Source organism: Cloeon dipterum, chromosome 3 (genome assembly GCF_949628265.1).
Source record: "Cloeon dipterum chromosome 3, ieCloDipt1.1, whole genome shotgun sequence".
In the NCBI taxonomy this organism is placed as follows: Eukaryota; Metazoa; Arthropoda; class Insecta; order Ephemeroptera; family Baetidae; genus Cloeon; species Cloeon dipterum.
In genome coordinates this window covers 31,996,806-32,021,236 of record NC_088788.1, presented here as the reverse complement: position 1 = coordinate 32,021,236, position 24,431 = coordinate 31,996,806, and the positions used below count along the sequence as shown (strand labels likewise).

Here is a 24,431-nt window from a genome sequence, read left to right as displayed (position 1 = left end):
TTTCACAAAATAAAACTAAAAAAAGGGAGTTATTTCTTCTTTGCTCCCTTGGGCGGGCTCTTTTTCTTTTTGTAAGCGCCGAGGCCCCGCCGCACCATGGTTCCTCTCCACCATGCTTGCACGATGGTTGCCATCGCGTTCTCATAGCGCAGTTTCTCCAAAGCCACCTGCCTCTCGTGGCAAAACTGTTGCCACTCTCTCAACTCTTTTTTGTGCTCCACATACTATTAAAAATAATTCATTTTTAGTCCAAACAAAATGAAAAAAACTTACCACTTCAGCCAAGTGCTTGAGCTCGCTTAAATTTTGCTCCCTTTTTTCTCTCTCCCTCCTCAACTGCTCATTTTTGTCCTCGACGTCCTTCAAGTACTTTGCGTCCCAATCTGATTTCATATTTTCGATTTTCTGACGGGCCAAAAAGAAATATATTTTAATTTCTTGATCCCTTTGGGTTAGTTTTATTACCTTTATTACTTTCTCCAGCGCTATTTGCAGTTCGGTATGCACTCTCAGTTCATTAGACGTTTCTTCATTGACAATGTCGAGTTGTTCTTCAAGAATTTTCTCCTCTCTTTGCAGAGCTAGGCAAACTTGGTCAGATCGAGCTTCTTCCCAGTTAGCCAGAAATGCCAACTGCACTTTAGTATCGTTCTTTACTTTAGCAACTTTGTCCTGCACAAAGGCATAAACTTTAACTGGCTGCTATAAAATTTGCATATATAATATACTAACTTGCAACACTGCCAATTTTTGCAAGTTTTGACTCAATTCTTCTTGAGTTCGCAACTTGGAACTAGCCAACTCTCGTTTGAGCCCCGGCGCGGTTAGTCCATACTCGGCTAATTCCGTTAACAATTTCCTTTCTTCTTTGTGCTCCTGGGTATATTGAATCACTTTGTCGTTCAAGAAGTTGAACGTCCGAGTTTCTTTCAGTTCCAACAAGCTACCCTTCAAGATGTGTTCTAAAAGGGCTCTGTCCAACATTTCAATTACATAATATTTATTTTCCTATTTAAGGGTTTATTTACCTTTCTCTCTGCAGTTTGACCATGTTTGGATTTTTCACCTTGATTCGAGCAGCTGCCGATTTGTGAGGCGTTTCTTTCCCAAATCTAAATAAAAAAAATAATTTAAATTATTATTTTTTAAATAATAAAATATTAAATGTGTACAAAACGATTAGCTTGCCTCTCTTCTAAGGACTGATATCCCCTGTCTTCAGCTGGTACTACAGGCGTTGGTAATGTGTTACCGATGATTTCCAGTTTAATTATGCACTCAGTCAATACTGATATTGCCAGTCGAGTCTCGGTTTCATTTAGAATTGGATTTTCTTCTGGTTCTGAATCCTCCATTTTTACTTCCATCAATCGTCTGAACTTCTTAGCAACCAAAATAAAATACAAGTTTCGTAACCATGGTGAATTGACCGATAGCACGAAGAATTTAAATTCGTCACTAACAGTAAGAAGCGTCTGACTACGTCTAAGCCAGTAAGGAGGTGCATCACTCCCGTTAATTGCGTTGAGTGATAAGATTTATTTTTTTATAACAAAAGGCGTTTTATTGTTTTTAAAGATGCGAGCTTCAAAATAGCCATAATAATAGTTATTACAAATTAAAAAAAACATCAGGAGATGATTCAAATTCAGAAGTTAATGTAATTCGGTTATATTTCAATTGGCTTCAATGCTTTTACAAGGTGACCCTAGGTTACATTAAGAAATGATAAAAAAAGCTAGATAATTCTAAAAGTCTAATAATATTTTCCTGAATCCAAGTAAATTCCTGCATTCTAAAGCAAAATCGTGCCAGTTTCCCCGCTTGCTTCAAACTTACAAATAATCATAATTAAATTTTCGAAAAAAAAATCAAATTTGGGATTCTTTCATTTGTTTAGTTTGGCAAACATAGGTGAAATAAAATTTAAAAAAAGAAGTCCTTTCTTCTATACCTGCAATACCAATTTGTTTGTTTTTAATTTCCCTGATTCAATTATTTAGGCCCAGCCTTTCATTTCTATAGATATATATTTCTGATCAGAAGGCGAATGTGATTGGTCGAAGCTTTTTAGTTTTGATCTCTTAACTTGTTTGCCATTTACCTATTAATTTTAAAAAGATTTAAAATGACAAAAACATTCTTTTCTTAACTCTAACATTCTGCCAACCTCCCCCTGTGCCTTAATTGATTTAGTAGACCAAAGTTTAAGAGTGAAATAATTTTTGGAAAAGGGGCTTGCAAAATATTTGCAACCTTTTTCGCTCGGACTACGCTAGATGTCGGCGGCACGAGGTGCGAATGAGAAGTCGGCTGCTGCTCGCGGTGTGTGTGGGAGGTGCGCGAGCTGCGCGCCGCGGCCGGCACGGCTCTGGGCATGGGTGAGAGCGCACTCGGCGGTCGGTGCTCAGTGTGCTGCCCGGGAGCGAGCGAGGTCGGAGGTCAGGCACAGCGGCGGCGACACGCGAGACGATGCCAGCTGCTCGCAGCCACTGACCAAAAGACATGAACTCGCCCAAGATCACCGACAAGATCTGCCGCAGCCTGAGCAGGAAGCACCACCAGAGCAGCACCACGTCCATCAGCAGGAAGGGCGCCGGCAGCGATGGCGACATCTCCTCGTCGCAGGTCAGTTTTTTCATTTCCATATTAATATATCCAGTAGGGAATTTGTTGTGAAAGGGGGAATCTTTGTAGCTTCACTCTACTCCTCCGTGAAATTATTTGAATTTTAATGACTGGATTTTTACCTCCATTCGAGTCGATTGGAAAAGTATTTGTTTTAATTTACGGCTCATTCTCACAGTCAGTGCGGTGACCGGCGAGAGATAAAATTTTGTTTTCTGCATTTTTTGTTTGCTGTTGATTTCTGGTCAATTTAGCCTTGCTTGCGGCGTATTATTTTCGACAAGATATTTTTGCAATTTAAAAGCCAAGCGAAATATCGACACCCTTGTCACCTTCTAAATTTATAAATAGTTTCAAACGATATGAATTAAATATTAAAATAAATTAACTTTATTTTCGATTTTAGAATCATTTTAAAGGATGAGTAAAGTTATAATTGATTAAAAGCTATGGCGTTGCGCAATAAAAGCTCACGCATCCGAACTCTAAATTGCTCTGACTGAGCAATAAATCGCCCTCCAACTTGGTGACAAGAACAGCAAGCGCGAACACAACGACAGAAAACAGGCTAAGTAAAAAATTGCAAAAAATGAGCCGGAATAAGAGCCATTTAACTTAGTGAGGCACACGTACATTAATCTCTCCCAGGCACACAACAGATTATAAGTCAAAGCAATCTCCAAAGTTTCCCACAGTTGACAAGAGCGGCAAGACTCAACGAGATCCCATTGCCTGCGCGTGAAAGCTGCTGCTGCAACGACTGCAGCGAGCGACTGGCCTGGTGCCGTTTAATCCTTTGATACATAATACAGCCGGCCTCTCTAACTCCACATTATTACACCATATTCAGTAGACGACAATGTATATAGGAGTGCGGCACACACACATACACACTCACTCGCGCGCACCTATGTAAAATTTTGCTGCATAGTCATGAGCTTAGTGAGCCAAACTAGCTCACATGCATTATTATTGTTCCATTATTAATAATTAGCAACACAATATGCCGCTGTGAGAAAAGTTTCGCTTGCGCTTCCTCGCGAAAGGTAATTATAAGCGGGCCACGCACCGCAGCATTTTCGCCTTGCATCCAGCTGACTGCTCGCTGCTTCTATCTCGTCTTGCTCCTCGTTTGGGATGTGAAAAACAGTAGGACAATCCAAAAGCTCTGACCTTCTTATCTAGATTGCCTTAATTGAGTTTCTATATGGCAGTTTGTCTTGGTAGTAAATTTATTTCGATTTCAGCCGGCTTCCAATGAATCTAGCAAACTTTTTATCTCCAGAAAAGGCACAGATTTGATCAATATTTTTGCCATCTTGGTTACAAGCGTTTTGCTTAGCTCTGCCTTTCCAGGAATGTGCGATACCCAAAGCTAGAAATCGTATTTTTTCGTTTTAAAAAACTCCGAGCATCTTTATGGGATAGACTGATTTAAATATTATTTGATAAAAATTTGTCTGATAAGTCAAACTCTATTTTTCACTTCCCTGCGCCTAGCATTGCTCTTTCACCTTGCCATTCTGTTTGGGTAAATTCCTCGAGGTTGCCACCCCAAAAGAAGCCAGGCTGCCACTTTACCTTGTTAAATTTGCAAAGGCCGCCTAGCTGCCGCAAATTTGGCGCGGTGAGCGAGGGAAGGAGGAAAAAGCGGCGTGTGCTGCAGAATTTCCATTCCAAACAAGCCAGTTGATAATGCAAGTAGAATAACAAAAGGTGTACGAACGGCAGGAAAATTGGAGCGGCTTTTAAGGCCTTCCCGGGTTGAGAAATATGATCTGTGTCTTACGATCTTAATCCGCTTTTCCTTGAGAACAAAACAACCAAAATAAACCAGAGATAACATTCAGCTCCTTATAAAAACTATGGCATGATGTTTTTATAGATAAGAAAAGTGACTGTTTTATTACTTAGGTGCTTTATTTATTTCCGGATTTGAGAAGTTATGATGCGAAGTAAATTGCTCTTCCTCAAAAGGAAGTTTCGTTAACTGTGGGGAGCGAACTCGTGGCTTTATAACAGTCTTTTTTCTTCAAGTTACTTCTGCAGTTTTACCTCAAATCTGTAAGAAAAAATTGATTCTACAATGGCAAACAAGTAGAAATTCAAGGCTTCTAAAATAAAAAATAATAACACGCATTTTCGTACTGTACAACAGTTGTTTTGGCCTTGCAGGCCTCATCAGCAAAACTTTGCCTCCAAAATAAAATTCATGCCACAGTGTGAGATGCAGAGAATTTGAATCAGTGATCGTTGAAAATATCCGCCTGCACTCATCACTGACTCCAAACGAAATAACGAAATTGAGATCTCCGCAACTCAAATCTCCCTGCGATAGAAAAATTTCCTCTTACAAAAATTAAAAATAATTCCAAAAATATTTTCCTTGAAATTTTGGCACAGAATATTTTTTTCTTACAATTGTCTTACTGTTTTTATTTGAACCCAGAAATTTGAGATAAAAATGAACCGCTTCCTTCGCAAAATAGAAGTACGCTGTAATTTTCCACCCTGACGTCAACCCCTCGCCCACTCAGTTTCGAGTTTAGGGCTTTGCGAACCTAACACGCCACCAAGTTATTTATTGCTTTTCGCGTGTGTGGTGCAGCACGATTCCACCCTATCCGTCGAGAATCGGAGTTAGATGAACCCTGCACAATAATTCGAGCAGAGAGAACGACATCCCTCTCGTAGCCGTAGCCGAAGAGGTGCTCGGTCTGCGCGCAGGAAAAATATATACCTATCGGCGTATTACTTTTCCTGAGCCGGCATCAAAGCAATATAAACTGCAACGAATACACGGAGCGCCAGTCAGCAGGGCATATTTATTTTACGCCAGGCGTAAACACCAGCGGGGTCAATGGCAAAGGCCGTGCTCGCTCGCTCGACAGGGGTGCCGCCGGTGCCGGGCCCGATCAGGCCTATAGGTAAATATTGCACTTGGGAAGCGGCCGCTTTTTTTCCCGCAGCCCCCTCCACCCCTGGGGAGCAAATTTACACTCGGAAAGCGGCAAGACAGTGAACGGACCGGACAGCCGACGGTATTTTCCAACGATGTGGGGGCTTTGGACGGCTTCAAAGCTGCTTATGTTGCTTCGGTTTCCAGGATATCGTGTATGCGTCTGACTGGGTGTGGTTGAGTGGGCGATTCCGAACTCATACTTGCTGGGCCGGGAAATTGAGAAATAAGTTGGAAAGCACTCGCGGCGCTATAGAGGAGCGGTGAAAGTTTCGGGAAATATTTATGACTCTGCGTCAGATGGGATAAGTTTGGGGACAAAATATTTAGACCGTATTTTCCTGCGATATTTAGGAAATCGTTTAATGAACAAAAATCCTCAATTCTATGCTGATTAAAAATGTATTGTGGTTTATTTTATTCATTATTGATCTCTTGCTCTAAAAATGGAATTAGAGAAAAAATTATTAAGCTGCCAAAAATGGTTACAGCAAAATTTAAAATGGTCAGCTGTTGGCTTTCTGAAACTGTGATTGATTCAGTGAGTAAAATTTTCCTCGCACGCTGAAATTTAATGGGTCGAAATCAGCCACGAAAGAATGGCATAAATATACATCAAACCGTTCATGGCTCATTTCGGCTTTGATCTCCAGATTAAATGCTGCCACCTTTCCAAAATGTGACAGCTATTCAAATTTCTTGTCTCGTTTTCAAACCATTAGACTTTGTCCTGTAAAAAACATTCTGGTTGGCTTGAGAATTGATCACATTTTCACGTTTAGAATTTTATAGAGATTATTAATCATGATTCAGATCATCTCTGAAGTTTTGTTAAAAGCTCAGTTGAAATTCTGATCCTCATTTCATATTTAAGGAAAGAAATAAATGCTGCCAAGCAGGTAAGGCGAAATTGAAATCTCCAAGTTTGAACAATGGAGTAGACTGAGAACCATTTGTTACTGCTAGAAGGCAACTAATGCGCGCTAATTAAGCTGTACGTGTGTCTGGCTGCATGAATTATGGGCCTTCGGAGGGAGCACCTGCGTGGCGGCCGCGCGAGCTCGCCTCGTCATTAATGCTGCAAACACGAAAAACAATCGCGAGAGCTCTTTTCCAGGGCACCAGCTGAGGCTCGCGCGTTGTCCAAATATTATACACACGGCGGTAATGAGGTCTCGCGAGCGACCTGCATTGTATGTTTGTTTACACGGTCTTATTTTTTGCTGTTCATATAGCAACGCCTCTCTTCAACACGCACCTGTCCATCGCGGTGACAATTAAGCGCTGCGAATTCTATTTCAGCACATGCAATACAAAAATTATGGTCTTTGTCGCCTTTGTATAAGCTTTCTTGTTGATGTGAGTCTTACAAATGTTTATTTTTACTCTTAAAAAATATGCTCGACATATATCTTCATTGATGAATTATAAATCAAGGTTGAAAACAATGAGAAAAAGCAAATTCTAGTGAACAAAAATGTTCCAAATCCTATTGGACGGGATTTGCCACTTCGATAGACTGTCTTTTTTCAGTTGAAGCTCTTAAATTCTAAACCAGGGAAATTTTCCCAGTAATGTGTACCAAGAGAACCATTGTTATCTAAATATTTCATCTTGTAGAGATTAATTATTTAGGAAAGGAAATGGAATCGGATTTTCAGATTGTTTTTGAAATTCTGGAAGGACAAAATACCAGACAAGACAGGATTTTATTGTGCGCTATAATGGCTTTCCAAAAAATGGATTGCAAGATGAAAAACTGAATTAACTATAAAATTAACATTTATTTTTAACCTCTCTAAGAAAGAATAAGTGCAAAAGAAATACATATAAATTGAAAAACATTCGCCCAATACCCTACTTAAAAGGTTAAACGTTTAATAATAATAGATATATAGGATTTAGAAAAACTGGAAAATTTTGGAAATAAGAATATATATGTTTTTCTGGAACAAAAGACAAGAATTAAAAAACCTTCCTGGGTGCTCTATCGAAAAATAACAAAGCCACTCCTTATGTCAGTCAAGGTTTTTTATTGTTATTATTTTTAGTAGTTTTTCGTTGTTGTGTTCAAGTAGAACACTCCAACCAAACAAATAATGCATATGAATGAAATTGTGTTAGTTTATTCAAAGCACACCTTGGCCTTGAATCAGCAATTCCTCGCGTGCCACGTTGGTTGTGAATGTGTAGGAGAGCATTATAGCAATTTTGGCATTCCTCCCGAGCTCGTCTAACTGTAAGCTATAGGCTGGCGATACGTTTATCTCGAGACTCTGCCATTGAGCGAAAACAGCAATTACAGGCCCACCGCGCATAATATTGCACTTGAGCTGATGAAAAGCGTCGGAGCGAGAGGTGCATGCATTCGCCGTTTGTCACGACGAGTGGTGCAGTCGAAGCGGCAGCCCTCGCGACGAGAGCGAAAAGCTGCATTCAAGTGCCTGGCGACGACGGCAGCCAGAAAACTAGTTCAAGTGAGACACATACAGTGTGCGAGATAATGACAGTTCAAAGCTGCAACCATTACAGCTCGACGGGGCTCTTTCCTTTGACGTATACAGCCCGCGACGCAAACGGAGAACGCGGCGGTGCAGTGGGGTGTGCGCAATGCCGCGTTCAACAGAAAATTGCATTTTAGTTGCCGTCCCTTGGGTGCACGTGCCCTATATATAAGGACAAAAGTGGTGCAGTATAAAAGGTGTATTACTCGCACCACAGTTGACATCGCGTTGCGAGTGACGGAAAATTGTGATAAATTGTTCTTCCAGCTGTGATTACTTCTTGATGACTTTTTTTATCGGTTCATCTCTTTCGAGATAGGCGACCCCTGATAGCGAACAACTCGGGGAAATTCCTTGTCCCAATAACATGGACGCACACGGGCCTCATTTTAGGACGCCCAGTCTAACAAAGGACCAGTTCGAGTTGCTGTCCCCGCACCGGGGTCTTTTATCGAAACACTATAGACATGCGTCCCGTGAAATTAATTCACCCATATTCTGCGAATTAGGCAAATCAGGATCAAACCAGCAAGTAGTGAGTCGGAGAGCTTCCGCAATTATCCCAAATCCAAATGGACTCGTCACTGGAATGCAGGAGAGAATAATGTAGCCGCAAATCAGCCCGCACTCGATCCCAAACATCGCTCTAATCCTCACATTGCAACTTCCACGCAAAGCATGCGTTTAACAGAGCGAGTCAATGGCTTGGTTGTGACGATTAGATTAAACACGATTGACTGTTTTTTTTCGGAGTCCTTCATCAACTTTAGGGCAAAAATTTAACACGAATTTTAAAATGAAAAAAAAAACTTAGTCAGTGCCTTCTGCAATGTAAGGGGCATGACCCAATTCCGACCAAAAATCTAAAATTTAGGGTTCTTGAGTCCCACTAGAAACCGTCAAAATCTCTCCAAACTTAATTAGTAATTAGCTCCATGTAAATTTTTTTCCTTTTTAATTGGTTTCCACTCTGAAGACCAAAAAAGTAGTTCTAAAAATTCAAACAATTTTGTGGCAAGTTCAAACATTATTTTTGAGCTGATGATTATTGAGAGGGAAAGTCAAAATTACAGGGAGGGCAAGTGACGAGATCCCGTCACTCGTATCCTCTTTTCGATTTTATTCAGAAATGTGTAAAACCGGACGTTTCTGACGGTCGCTGATTCAGCAGAATTCTCTGAAGTTAATACTGCGTTTTGTTTTGGACGTAAAGCACTGCTGATGAGGCCTGCGTTATCGAAACAGCCACGTACAGTACCAGAACGTGTCATTTGATTTTCCCCCTTAAAATTTTCGCTAATGGCTTAACATCCAGATTGAAATATCCACACAAATTAAATCCATTAAGTTTATCAAATTTAAAGATTGTTAACCTGTGTGTGTATTTTTTCTTTGTTTTAATTATTTTAAGTTTTCGGCTCAAAGTACAGAATATGGCAAAACAAAACATACATTTTTCAGGTTTATTTAATTTTGTTTTAGTTTGGTGTTTTTTAGTCGAATAAAGTTTATAATTGGAATTATTGTTTATCAATTAAAACGGTTTGCCGAGTCTACAAAAATTTTAATTGGTCAATGCAAATCGGTCCAAAAAATAATATATGTTATGAAGTAAAAACTTTTGGAGATATGATTTTGTAATTTTAATATTGCTTGGGGACGGGAAAACTCTTTAAAATCATCAAATTTGACTTTGAAAACATTATCCCATGCAATGGTGGTTAGTTTAGGGACTCGAAACTCTCAAATATAGGTCAATGGGCTGGGAGGCGCACCGGCGCTGACTCGCCACCAGCTGGTTTTTGCACTTTTCCAGCGGCTTTAGAGACAAATGTCTGGCGTTTTCGTTCCGAGGAGGGCCCAAGCTCCTCTAAGGCCACGCGAGCCTCACGGGTATGGGACTCGGTGAGCTAATAGCCAACGGATGTGCTGATAAACGGAGGAAATAAAATAAATAATAAATAAAATGTGACCAAGAGCAATAATTCTAATTAGTTACGATGACTAGCGTCCTTCCAATACGGTTCTCTTTTAAACAGTACAGGAAGAAACGTTTCTTGAAATAGAACTATTGATTTAACGTCCAATCTGTGTAGCAAATTCCTGCTGTAATGATTTTCAGAACAAATGCCGTTTCAAGCAAATAAATCCATGATTACATTGACATTCAAATCCTCCGTTTAAATCAAGCATGGACTCTTTTCCATAAACTGAATGGAGACAAATGGGTCCGATTTGCAAAAATAATCAGCTCGCCAATGTTTACAAAAAGGACAAAGAAGCAAATCCTGCGGTCGTAAAAAACGTGGGGGAAGCCGTTTTATGTCGTCTGCCGGCAGCATTCAATAAAATTCGTGCGGCAACCTCAAAAAGGCAAATTTTCCCCTATTCCGGCGAAATTTACGATTCATCCCCCTGATTGAATGCCGTCGTCGCTCGAGCGACATCGACGCGAAGGAGCATTTTCCGGCGGGCAGCACGCGAAATCCACTCAAAATTCGTCCTTCCCTCTGTCTGCGGGAGCTTATGCCTTTGCAAACAGGCAAATTTATATGCGGCCCTTCACTTGGGCAATCGATAAGGGGGGCAGCTTTTTGCGTCGGCTGCGAACCGGCGTAAATATTTTATGCGGTGCGCCCGCAGAGAATCATCGCGCGTATTATTCATCCACGTAATCCAGTTTGAGCGAACGAGCCGACGGCGTTCCACTCGCACGCACCCGCCGTTTGTCTGCGTGCGGAATGGATTCGCGTGGCGGGCCATGCTCCAGCCAGCCTGCCAGTCAGCCAGTCGGGAAAAGTCCCATTATTTGATGTAACGCGAACGGAAAGCGAACGCCGCCTGCGTTTAACCGAGCAAAAGCCTCCCAGATTGCCTATGCACATTGCAAATCAAGCGTTCATTGAATATAATAAATGGACATCGGACTTCTCTGCAAACTCATTTCCGTTCAATGGTTGCAATCGTGTACCCGCACACTGATAACTTATTTGATTGGTGCAATTATGAAGCGTAGGATTTATTGATATGTCATTCAATCGGAGTTACGAAATCATTGTTAAGTAAATGTGATTAACGTAGAATTGTAAAAAAACTGTCGATTGCCAAGTTTTCTAATCACCCTGATTAAAACGGAATAATAATGCGAAAACCAAAAAATCTTGGTTTTATTTGGATTAAAAATTTCCCTTATAACTTATTTAATTGGAAATTTCTTTGAGCATTTAACTTCATCCTCTTCTCTTAAGTTAAGTTATTTTCGGGTCCATTTTATTTTCCTACGAATGGAAGGCTCATAAAATTTAGAACATTTTGAGTGCCAGGAATTTATTTCCTCTAGAAATTTCAACATAAATAAATTTTCTATGAGGTAAACTAAAAGATTTGAGACCCTGTAACTTTTCTCTCTTTGTGACTTTTTTATAAATACAAATGGCTTTACTAAAGTTGTTTTTTCTGTCAGGATGAGCAGCTAAGTATAAAAATTAAAGAAAAACGTTCTTGTGCTGCACAGAAACCGTGTCGGCCCCTCAGGCCGTTTTAAACGCGAACAGTATAATTTCCTTTTATCCATTTTGCTCTCCAGCTTGTCTGCTCATCCTGGTTAACTATTTTAGAGTAATAAATGCAAAAGAAAAGTTTCTAATGTAATGTCATGGGTCGGAGGACAAATTTGGCACGAGGTCAAGCAAACTCAACGAAATTTACACCAGAAATCAGTCATTACTAGAAGATTATTGCGTCATAACAATTTTGGAAAACTTTGAGAGCTCAGTATCTCATTTTCCCTTGGTGCAATTTAAAAAATAAGGTGTGCTTTGGATTCTTCTCGCCGAGCCTGATCGAACTAACACAAAATTTTATGGCCTAGGTCAAAGGTAATTACTGAAGATTTTGAAATCTTTTTTAAATTTTGGAAATGAGCTCAGGATTTTTGAATTTTGAAAATGTGCATAAAAGATGTCCCAAAACATGTGTGTAAACATTTGTGAATATCAGGGTCGTGTTCTTTTTAGATTTAGAGAATTTACACTTCAAAACTTGAAAAAACACGTATTTTTAACTTTTTGCAAATGTTGATAGCTCCAAATCTTGGGTTCAGATAATCAGAATTGCAAAAACCTGCACACCGTTAGACTCGTATTGACCTCTCCCAGCTAGCTGAAGGGTTTAGAGGGTGTTTTTTAAGGGGTTTGAAATATAGCGATTTGGGGAGTGGAGGGTAAGCATTTGTTGAAATTGCTCCATGAACATTTCGTTTTCTGTTAAAAATTTCAAAAACGAAAATTCTTTAAGCAATCGCACAATTTGACTAAAGGACTCTCATTGGAAAATAAATAAATAATTAATTAAAAGGCGATAAAAAAGGCAATATTGCCATAAATGCCGTTTCAACCATGTCTTTTTTCATTTTGTATAGAATAATTCAGGATTCAATTATTGTTCAAATGGACTTATCGATCCAACTAAACTTGTTTGTTAGCAGCGTAGCACTGTGGTAAAAAATATAAACCATCCGAAACAAAAACAAACCATTTGCGTTTTTTACTGTTGCGAAGCATGAAACAGCAGACAAGTTTTTTGTATGCGACAGAAAAGTGCAAAATTACACGGGGAACTGTTCTCGGCGGTAACATCAGTTCGAAATGATAACACAATATCTGCCAGCAACAGCACTCGCTCTCCACACACGGTCCTAAATTGCCTCACACACGTTTAGGAGCAGACATAAAAAAGACGAAATACAAGCCTGCTGTATCTTTGCTGCGTCTCTGTTCGCCCGCTTCGCAAGAGTCTATTTACGCAGGCCGCGGCGTTTTGCGAGCGAGCGAGCGGGCAAAAGGCGCTGAAATTTATTCGCACGTTCCGCCACCAAACGAACGACAAAAAGCGACGCAGTCTCTTCGCTCGGTGCAAGTGGCGGGCCGGCGAAAAAACTGCTCCATCACTGTGCACGCGTCTGTTAGCAGGCAAGAGTAAATTTTGTCGTGTTGACTCGCCGCCGGAGAAGCATCTTTTGTGGGAAAATATTTAATGGAACGTGACGGGGCTGCGAAACTCAAATATCTCTTTCATTCCTCAAGGGCCGTGAGGTCGTGGGTCGGTTGGAGTAATTTTAACGGCTTGAAACAAGATAAAAATTTGCCTGGCCATGTTCACACTGCGAAATTGAAATAAATGATCGATCTGACCCTTGACGATCGCAGAATTTCTGGTGCGGAGCCAAAATGCCAGTCGCGAGCTCGTCAGCGAAAAATTTGGCCACTCAATAGCAGTCATCTCTCTTTTTCCCCTTTATTATTTATCCGCACGTGCATTTCAATTTGCGTTCGAGTGTTGCTGATGCTGCTTTTCATCCCGGCTCTTTATCTCATCGACGTTTCGATATTGGTTCCAATGAGAGGATTTTTTCTCTCTTAAAAGCCAATTTGTTCGAAGACGAGAGAGATCGAATCCGCTTTTCAACCAGACGAGCACATCTCCCGCAAATTGGTGCCACTGGCAGTTTCCATCTGCCGATTGAAAAATGATGACTTAATGTACTGAAATGAAATATCACAGTAGCTTTTGCGCCAGCTTCCATACCAACTCATTTAGTTTGCGCCACTCACTTTTTCAATATTACGACCGGAATCGATGTAATCATTCATAATTACGCATATGAATATTTTATTCCGAAGAAATAACGTTGGTTAACCAGGTCTAATAATATTGCAATGAAATAGAAAACCTTTTTTTAAGTAAAAAGAGCAGACTGACGAAAATTTAGTCTTTTTAAGTCATGAAAAATTATTATTATTATTTTTTGTAATTAGCGGTTGTAAATTGATTTTCTTAATACTTTCGTTTATTATACTGCTGGAAGCAAATTTAATTTGTGCATTTGTGAGTTTCAATGGGAAATGGAACCACTCTGTGTGTTTTTAGTTTTTTAGCAAAGAATTTTGACGAATATTGAGACAAAAGATTGAGTAAATGAATCACACTTTAATCGGAGCCCACCCGTGGCTGTAACACAACTGTAAATACAGCCAGGGTCACTATTTCAAATGGATAGGTCACACAACTGCACTATAAATAATTCCTACTGTACATATTTTGTAGCCATTATAGAATCAATTTTCATTAAACTAAATAATTCTTTAACTTAAATTTTTGTATATCATTAGAAGTTTTAAATATTGATCACAAACTCTTAATAATTTTAAGTATTTTTGATATTAGAAAAGCATTCGAATAAATAGATGATCTTTATTGGTTCAATCAAACGAAAGTTCCTTCTTTGCCTCCTTTTGCTTCTACCAATAAAGTGCAAATCAAAGAGAAAAAGATTTCCCTCACAAGGGAAAGGAAATTCTGTGCAATTCCCCAGCATGCTCTTGTGAATGCTGCCTGTCATTACGGAGAAAGAGTGTGAAAAGCAGCCTGCAGAGCTGCTTCCTCAGATTTAATGATGCAGATCTCCATTCAGAGCGTGTTGTGATGCTTGCGAAAGAAAAAGGGTCGAATCCGCGCCAACGAGCAGACTGCATAAAGAGTGTGTAACGCACATCAATACAAACGCCGGCAGTTTTTGCTGCGAGTGCGGCTCCGTATCTTGCCCTCGGTGTAGGCACAAAAGCAGTAAAATCAATTTCGCCTGCCATATATTGGATGCGGCATTGCGAATTGTTTTCGCTGCTCGCCGGCCCATTGTGAGCGGCAGACGGAGCAGAGCGTTCCCCAGCCAGCCCCACATTCCGCGCACTTAATGAGCCAATTAATATCTGTTCGCAGGGCTCCATTCTGGAGAGGGTGAAAAATGACAGGGTCAACCCGTCGAGGTCGGAGGAGGAGCGCCACCACCGCAGGACCATCATTGTCGAGAGGAAGAATGGCACTTTCGGCTTCACGCTGCAGGTAGGCCCGCGCTCCATTTATTCAATTTACCTCCTCTTTCTCGCTTTTGTTTCTTTAGAACGGTTTCAGTTGAATATCAACTGGTAATTGTGTATCCACCAGTGAATGTCAAGTAAAGCCAACTTTTCCAGTAGACTCTATAAAAATATATATTTTTATTTCACTTGGCGGCTGAATTTTTAAGTGCTTTTGATGAGCCAAAAGGCCTGAGGCCCATTTTCCAGCATTTTCCATTTTTAGAATTTACGAGTGGTTGGCGCAATAAAGCCAAAGTATGGGCAGCTGCACATGTGATCCAATATTGATGTGGGCTTAGCGCGGAAAAGCGTGGAAAGGCCAATATTTTCGTTTGTGCTTGAAATTTGTTACATGAAGTCTCATCAATGGAATGGTGGCAACAAAAAACCGTCTCTATATATATATCACATATTTTCATATCCAACTTTAAAAAACGATCAAAAATTAAATAAGCCTAATTTCATTAAGGAATAAAAATATGGAAATTTGTAATAATTTTTGAAATATATTCCTCATTTGCAGAAGTATTAAAATTTGAAAAAAAAAAACAGATCGAGTTGGAACTTCAGTAAATCTGATAATTATTCAAGAATGATCCCCCGATCTTTCATCATGCGCAGCTTAGCCAGCTCGACACTTCATCTGTCAATTTCGCACATGTTTCCCTTTCTTACAGTCATCCTTGTGGCAAATCTTTTCCCCTTAGCCCTCTTTTCACTAATTTCTGATTAATTATAAGACAATAAACAATCTCTAAAATACCATACAGATGAAATAAATAAATAAAGTAATTTTACACTATTTAAGTAAAATTCCTGCAGATAAAAATAAAAAAATATTCCTGATTTGCCCATCATTAAAATTTTTACTTGACCTTGGTTATATAAAATGCGCCAGTTTGAATCCTGCAATTTTATAACTTAAAAACCCATTTTGTTTTATCTTTTATACCATATTATATGAACCAAATCCTATTGCCTCAAATCGGCCTAGAATTAATACGTCAAAAAAGGTTGATCATAAAACAAAGTGACAAGTTCCTTTCTCAAACACTTGGAAAGGAGCCACAATTCCGACTGATCCTTTTTCTCTCTCAATGATAAAATCGCCGCATAATATTATAAGTCAACCCGCAGGGTAAAATTGCGCATCCCCTGCATATCTCTGCCTTGGCTGAAGGCTGGATGCGGCTGGCAGTTAGTTAAGTGCACCTGCTTGTGCCAATTTGCATAAATCCAGCCACCCACGCGGATGGATGCAGCAGCTGACCCAAATCGGAGCAAAAAGCACCACCTCCGCGTTCCCCCGTGATTCCTGTCACACGCAACTTTGGCCTCGCTGCGAACTGGGTCGCAGGTGCATCTTGGGGCAGCGGAGCAGGGTGTGTGTTGCAAGCACCCTCGTCAGCAGCCGTGCAGCATCCTGGGCTGCTGCTGCTACTGCGGCACAGGACTGACCCCGATACACAACCTACATTTAATCATAGCAACACTTCGTACAAAGCTCATTCGCGCGCTGCGGGCTGCGTTTGTTTGCCGGGCTAATGGAATTATGGCGCCGCTGTACCCCGCATGTTACATTCGCGGTAAATGGCTTATGCTATGTATTTATAGCGCGCGGACATTCGCGATGGATTCTCTTCATTTGCATTTTCCGCACGCCGCGTCACATTAGCTTTATTGATCTCATTGGCGTTTCAGTTTTTACGCCCGCCCGCTCGCTCATCAGACCCTTTTTTGCGATGATGCCCGGCGCCGTGCGTTTTATGAAGGGTGCAGTCGTAAAAATTAATTAGATGCGCCGGAAGACGAGGCCATTTCCCAATCCTTTTGTCCGTGAGCTTTTTTGCGTCTGCACACAGGATTAATGCGTCTGTACTGTGCTTTTCAAAAGAATTATTAGCATTTTTTCTGACTCTTAAATAAATTTAAATTATAACCATGCGTTGTGGAATTTTAGAAGATAAAAAATACGGCTTTTAAAAACATTCATTCCCGTACTTCTCTAAAATATTTTTCAAAAGAAAATCTTAACTGTAAAATCCCAAATGAGATGAAAGGCTAAATCCAAAGGATATAAAAAAGCTGAGAGTCAAGTCAAGCCTCGCCCAACACTATATACAGCAACGTTCAAACATCAAGGCGTAATGTTGACAAGCAGGGTGTAAATATAAATTGCTGAAAAGATTCCGCTTGCCATCAGTTAATCAATGCTGCGAAAATCGAGCATCAAAGGCCCAGCAATTTCCCATGGTTCGCACGCACTAAAATAAATCACTCCTGCCAATGTGAACCGTGCGAGCTTTGGAGAAAAACTCACCAAAGGTGATCCATTATGCCAACCCAATTTAGAAATTAATCAATCTCCTCGCTGAAAAAAAATGGAGTCGCCTTCAACGATATTGGATTGAATTGGCTCGATTAATTGTAACTGGATAAAATCATTTCCACAGCAATGTTGTGTCTATTTCGCCGGCGAACTTGGTATTGATCTGTTTTTCCCCATAGCTTTTAGGCAGAAAACAATACCGTATTTTCCTTGAAAAACAAATAATAAAAACGTTGAACCACAGTTTTTGTTATCTGAATTTTATTTTAAAAAAACCTATGTCTGTGTTAGCCCGCCTACCATTTTGTCATCAAAGCGCTTTCCGAACGTGAAACCCAAAGTCTAATTGACCGGTGTAGTCGGTCTGACTGAGTCGTTTCATGTGTCGCTTTAATTCGGGCAATCAGCAAATCACCAGGGGTCGCTTAGACCTGTCCTACGCCCAACAAAAGTGGTATAATTCGGCTAAATGAGCCGACCGCGCGCCGATCCACCCCTGGACACGAACAACAAACGACAATTAGCGGTAGCCTGCCTGCCTTTCCGCCTTGTGGTCAATTTCGCAGTCGTAAACCCAGATATTGCGGTTGGAAATCAGGGTCCAGTCCGCCCACGCAAGGTAAAATGCCCCGTGCTTTCGAGACCGACGGCAAACACGCACGTGTGGGGCAAGAGCTACTGGGTAGGGATTTCTAGCAGATTTGCTCCGAAATTCCACTATCGAATGTTAATTATATAATACTTAAACATATGCTTAACATTTGAGGGCTAATTTAGACACACACGTTTTATGAAATCCAATTTTAGAGTTGACATGGGACATGATAATAATTTTTGCGAATGAAATAATATTTGTAATTTTTCTAAATCACGAATTTCCTAATTACACAAGATGTTATGATTCCTAAATAACTTTGGGTTATATTTAATCAATTTTCCAATGTTGGAAATAACTTAAAAATCATGCAGGATATATTTTTACAGTAAGAAAGAAGTTTCTGATTCAGACACAGACAAAAAAGACCGAAATCGCTTCCCATGCTCAATTCAAACAATATAAGTTGGCGGAGTTCCCAAGCCAGATTATGTTGGTGGTTTCGCGTGTAAAAATGCAAATATTAATCGCACTCGGTTGCGGCCTCCACCGCAGGGCGCTCTAATTAACGAGTGGGCCGTTCGTCTGCGTGGCCAGACAATCGATCGCATAGCGGAGAGCCAGCTAATGCTAATTAAAGACCCGCGTGCCGATGGGCAAATTAATGAAGAGGCTCCGTGTTTAATTGGAGCTCCAAGTGACACACAGATTCCGCCTCTCAGCACTCGGATTGTGCGGAGTGGATAATTCGCGACAGTTCCGACCGATTGCAGCGCATCCATCGAACGCATGAATATGGAAATGCAATTGGACGTAATTTGAATATTGGGTTGTCGGAGCGCATTCGCTATTGAGGGCTCTGAAGCCAATCAGCGCTTAATCGATCAAATTTGCATGGTCGTTGTTTTTATAATCAAAGAAGATGGAATCCAATTCCATTAATTTCGCATAAGTTACAAAGAATCTTAGAATTTATATGATTAAATTTTGAGTTAATTGAAAAGGAATGTAAGTAATCACGATGCCAACAACTCACTTCGAATGAAGATTTCTGATTTAATGAATGAATATTCAGATAAAGTTTTTAGCTTGGATTAAAACTTTACCACTACTGTAAAAGTTCATGAATAAAATTATCCCTGAGTAGAGAGTGATACAATAGGAGTGGTCAGTTAGTTATTGACTTGCCCTAGTTTCCATGCAAAACTAATGAAGGGAGCTGCATGAATTGGAGAAAATTAAATATTGATTTCCATAAGAGCCAAATAGTGGCAGTTTTAGCGGGAATTTGAATTATTTCCCTTCATATCTGCGTGAATTAAGTGTCAGCTGAAAAATTCACCAGAAATTATTTATTGATTTTCGTTAATTCATCATCAAAATCACATTCACAATATGTTTTAAATCATGGAGGTATTCGAAATTCTTCCTGGCCATATTATACCTGGGATAATCTGTTTATCTTACAATTTTTACCGAGTTATTATAGTCGTCAAAAATGGGAAAATGCGAAAATCTGAATTACTGTGCCACAGAGCAATTTCACTGTCGGCTAATTAAAAAAGAATTCAACAGAAGCACTCGAATGGAACTGCAAAACCGAGAGAGCAAGCACATTTATGTTCCTTTTGTCTGGTACAGCAGCGGTCTCTCTCTTCTCTCTCTCTCCATTCTATTACTGTGTGTAAAACCGAGAGCAAAATGCTGCGAATTCCTTCTGGCCAGCAGCGTCATTCTTCAAAAAGAACGAGCAGCCGGGGAACACGGCACGTCAGCAGAGAATCCGCCCTTGGACACCATGAGGTACACCAGCTCGGTGTGCGAAAACATTTTGTGGGCAGATAAAACAAATTTGGCACCGGTCCACGACACACAGCAGCCCGTCGTTTTCACTTAACACACTCGACGCGCACTGCAGCCCGCCGCAGATACGAATAAATTTCCGTTCTCCGTTTTCGGGGCGCAATAATGCTGTTTTGCTGTTTAATTTGCGTTTTCAGCCGAGTTTATTGCCGCTGCTGCCGCGTTTTCATTTCCCCGGTCGCCAGTCTCGCAGCTCCGAGTCGTAATTCTGCCCGCGTGCTGCTTACAAACTTGATTAATTTGTGCGCAAATTTGCCCGTTTGCCGCCGGTGAGAGTGTGTGCCCTTGCTCGTCGTTTTTCGCCGCCGTTCCGCCCGCGAGCTAGGCAACTGCTCTCGATGCAGGAAGAGGGGTCTTTTCCATTTGCGACGGAAATGAGAGTTTGTGCTGTTTGCCTTTTTTTTTATCAACATTCTTGTTTTGGCATCCTCCTCCCTCGGTGGGGCTGCAGCCGAATCGCGATTTGGTGCATGAAGTCTGACATCCGGCCTCCACCACACCGCTCATTTTTAATGCACTTGGACAGGCGGCGAATTACAAATTTTTTATCTAAATTTTCTTGTTGGGTAAAATTAGAACGGGAGATGAAAATGGAAGTTTTGACTTGGGGTGAAATTGACGGAAGACAAAAATAAACCTATTTAGATTATGGAATGCGGGGTTTCTTCTGCTTTTTCCCCAAGAGCAGATAATTCTGCATGATATGTTTTATTTAATGGAATATATATTAACATTGCGTTTTAGCCACATGGTTATGTGCATCCACCACAATGAGCCTTGAAAATAATAAATAATATCTGAATGGAATAGTCCACATGGATGCAACGGAAAGAACAAAAAATGGTTACGAAGAAAATGAAATATTACCTGAACAGAAAATCAAATCAATGACACTTTCTCCATGAGTAGAAACATGGTGCTTTCGAGAGGTACACAATATAAAACAAATTGAGATCACTTTTTAAGTTGCAAATTGTAGGATAAGCTCTTTCGCAGAATATTCTGTTAGGCGAAAAAATGTTGTATTTTACAAACTAAAACGACTTCTGGGAGCTTTGTGCTTTTATTAGCACAAGCCTCTGTTTGGATTTTGTCTTTTTGCACTGCAAACAAGCTAAAATCAGTGGCCGGAGAGCAGTATGTATTGTTACGCCCTTGCTCAGTTTTCCGAGTGCGCACGTTGCCGAAAAAACGAACTTTGCAACCATGTAGCAGTTAGGGCACGAGATGGAAACAAAAGATAAATCACTCGCAACGAAAGTTCTGCACTACACAAAGCGTGCGTGCGTGTGTACACTATTCGTCTCACTCCCACGCCTCATAAAAAGTCGGCCGCATTATATATTTTATGCAAATGCAAACCTCGTTACCACATTCTGTCGGTTCGTCCGGCGGCGACAAGGGAGAGCAAAGGGTGCTTTCTGCTTGATTTATACCTGGCCGACCAGAAAGTGGCCGGGCGGCAGCAGAGCGCGTGGAAAGGTGCATTAAAACGGCCGTAATGAGCCTGCGTGCATGCTTTCTGCTTCTCTCTCCCTGTTTAATCACACCCTGCGAGCATTAATCATGTTTGAAAACTTCCCCGGGACAGTGTGCCAGGGATAATAAAATTTATCCATGACCAACGAGGAGAGCTTAATGTTTGCGAGGAAGGTCGATAAGCGGAGGTGAGGGTCTGCTCCCATGAATCTTGAACAGCGCCAGATTGTTCCATTCACTTTCTTGCGAAAGTCCTTCAAAACTTACAAGGACAGATATATAATTTGGCACCCGTTCATTCAATCAAGGAAACGTCCTTTCAAAGTATGTACATGACTGGAGTGGTCTTGAGTGGAACTGTTTGAAATAATGAATGTAACTTAACGTGTTCGTGTTTATTCTTGCTATAGAAAGTAATTAAATTCAAACACCTTTCAAGAAGAGGCAATTTGATCTAGCAGAAGTGAAGCAAATACGATTTATATCATAAGATACGTCTCCGCAAAGATATCAAACAAAACTTCATGATCAAATAAACAAAAATCTGGGAATTTTTGCACAGGACGGGAAACGTTTGCAACCATAGCCAACTACTATCTGGGAAAAAAATTTATTGCCAAAGATAGTTACAAATCTCGGAGTTTTAAGTTCCACAGGGGTGGATTTTCATGGTTAATCTCATTTTAGTTGGGTAGTAAAATATGATTATGACGATATTGCGGGATTGTTAAATATTCCTAGGAACGAGAATTCAGCTAAAAAAATGGGATATGTATTATTGCGTTTTTTATCTGCTTGAGACTATAAAAATATTCTGATTTTTTTTTTCATTTTAACTTAAGAGCTGAAAGCGAATAAATGACCTCGAATTGTTCAAAATTTTAAATCTAGAAGAGCTTAAAAAATTCGATTGATTTAAATACCCATCAAGTCTAATAGGGATGTGCGATTTTGAACATGGGGACCCCAACTGTCTTTCCCTGCGTGTTGTGCGATGAAAAAATAAAAAATTTGTCCAATCTTCAGGATTGCCCATAAATTTTAGAAATTCCTCTTTATGACGTCCCATATATATGAGCCTCTTCCACATCTTAATAAGCTCCCTTGGTTACCCAATCCCCGTTGTCTGCGGGAATAACCACCCTTTTCACCCTAAAAATGAAAAGTCGTCCCTGATGAGTTCCCAGCAATAAGAAAAGAGTATAAGCGAGTTGATGGGCATTCATTTAATATTAAAGCCTAACTCAAAGAGGAACAGCAGCAACTTTCCTCAAAAAAGAAGCCGGCTCATTGAAACATTTCAAAAAGCGGAACTACAAAGTAACGAACTAATCACAAACTGATTATCTGCTGTGGAGTATCGATTCTGCGGCGGCTCTTTCATGCGAGTAATTGAAATTTTGCGGCTGCAGTGCTAATGTAATCAAAACAGCCCACAGTAAATTTATTTGAAATGCACTGCTGTATTGTTTCACCGCTCAAAGGCATCAAAGGGAAAGCTAGAACTTTCCAACACGAGACCATTTCGCTGATGCACAAAAATAAATACCTGCCAGTCCGGGCCCACTTCCAACCTGCATGCATTTCGTTCGCCCTGCTCTCGCTTGTTGCCTCCGACCCTTTCTCGAGGGGGAAATGCAAAGAATGAAAGCAGTGCCATTACGATATTGCACTCTTTAGCGCACAAGGCGGCCCGAACCCTCCGAGTTCTCAAATTCCCGATAATGAGAAGCATGCAATGCATGCCGGTTGGACGGAGCGCGCGGTGCTAATGTGAATAATGCTCTCCTCCGCCGTGTCGTCTCGAGTGCACCGCAAAAGGACCGCAGAACTTCCTTTCCTTCTCAGGGGCCACTTTTTTGTGTCCATTATTGTCATCCCTTACGGTTGTTATTAATGCACACAGCACCCTGTAGCACACTCGAGGCGCAGACAAGTGCTTGGCTGTGTGTGTGTTTTCTTTTAAAAGTATGCACCGCCAGCTGTGCCCCTCCTGAAGGAGCGTGTTGCGCGCCCCAAAAATCGATCCCGCGATATTATTATGGCACGTTTTTCGCAAGCGGAGTCACGTTTCATGCACTTGAATATATTTGAAAAATGGAGTATAACTCACTCTCAAAATAATTATCTTACAAAAATTTGTAATAACTTATTTTGTGATTTTCATCTGGATATATATGGGGGAAGTTTTTCCTAAGTGAAGAACATTTTTAAAGCTTGAGCTTTCTTCCAAATAAGTGATAAAGGACTCGAGCTTAACATCTCAAGTGAATCCAAAAAGAAATACCCAGGTAGACATAAACAATATAAATATTTAAAAAGAAATCCTGCTGTTTACTGTCAAACAAAAATAAATGTCTTGTGACAATATATTTTCACTAATATGGATAAATAGTTTTTTAAATTGTGGTGAAGATTCAAGTTCGAGTAACAAAATCTGTTCTGTAATCGTTCCCCAAGCACGATTTTTGAAGCATCAGCTGGCATTTGGCTTTACCCCCCCCCCCCCCCTATCGAGCGAAGAGAAGCAATTATGCCTGGCGAAATTAAGACTTTTTCCACACGAATCGATTCAGGGGGCCGCACTAATCGGCCGGCGAATAAATTGGAGCCGGGAGTCGTCGAGACACGCCGCCGCTCGCACCGTGCATGTGAGTGAGTCAGTTTGTTCCGTTCTCCAGCTGGGTCGATACTCGGTGTCTCGGCCCACCCCACACGTAGCTGGCGCGCGCCGTGCAATTTCCACCCCCGTTCGCCACACCACTTGCTTTTATTCAACGCCAGCCAGCCATCATCTTAATCTGCCAGGTGTATGTGTACATGCACGCGGCGTAAACACGGAAGCAGTCTGCGCTGCTTTTAATGACACGGCTTGGGACTTTTCGGTCCTCCCCGTCGCCGGGCTTTTGTGAGTAACGTTTTTGCCGTCGCCGAGCAGGTCAGACGGAAGGTAATTTTTTCCGGGGCTAATTGGCGCAGCTGCAAACTGCACACGCCGGATTAGCGAAATGGCGAGTGGATGAAAAGATCCGAAGGTGGATTTGCAGAGAAAAGTGCCTCGCCCGCCGCGGAGGGAAATTCGTGCGAACGCGAAACTTTGGCGGGCGTGTCTATTCAAGCTAGTCGAGCTAGACGGAAATTTCCTCTTTGTGAGAAA

General features: G+C 40.9%; 2 protein-coding genes across 2 annotated transcripts in view; one reads left to right on the top strand and one right to left on the bottom strand.

Annotated features, from left to right (window-relative positions):
• Positions 1-3: 3 nt before the first annotated feature.
• LOC135939401 (dynein regulatory complex protein 9) lies at positions 4-1,164 on the bottom strand. Its single transcript, XM_065483741.1, has 5 exons — positions 1,029-1,164; positions 733-973; positions 466-672; positions 274-405; positions 4-224 (listed from the first exon to the last, which is right to left on the bottom strand). Exons 1-5 carry the CDS (start codon positions 1,049-1,051, stop codon positions 30-32), a joined length of 798 nt encoding a protein of 265 aa, XP_065339813.1. The 5' UTR covers positions 1,052-1,164; the 3' UTR covers positions 4-29.
• A 1,216-nt stretch (positions 1,165-2,380) lies between these two features.
• LOC135939234 (uncharacterized) overlaps positions 2,381-24,431 on the top strand; it is a 35,355-nt gene continuing 13,304 nt past the window's right edge. Inside the window, exons 1-2 of the mRNA XM_065483508.1 lie at positions 2,381-2,628; positions 14,869-14,991. Coding sequence (XP_065339580.1) covers positions 2,506-2,628; positions 14,869-14,991 — 246 coding nt within the window. The 5' untranslated portion in view covers positions 2,381-2,505. The remainder of the gene's footprint in view (positions 2,629-14,868; positions 14,992-24,431) is intronic.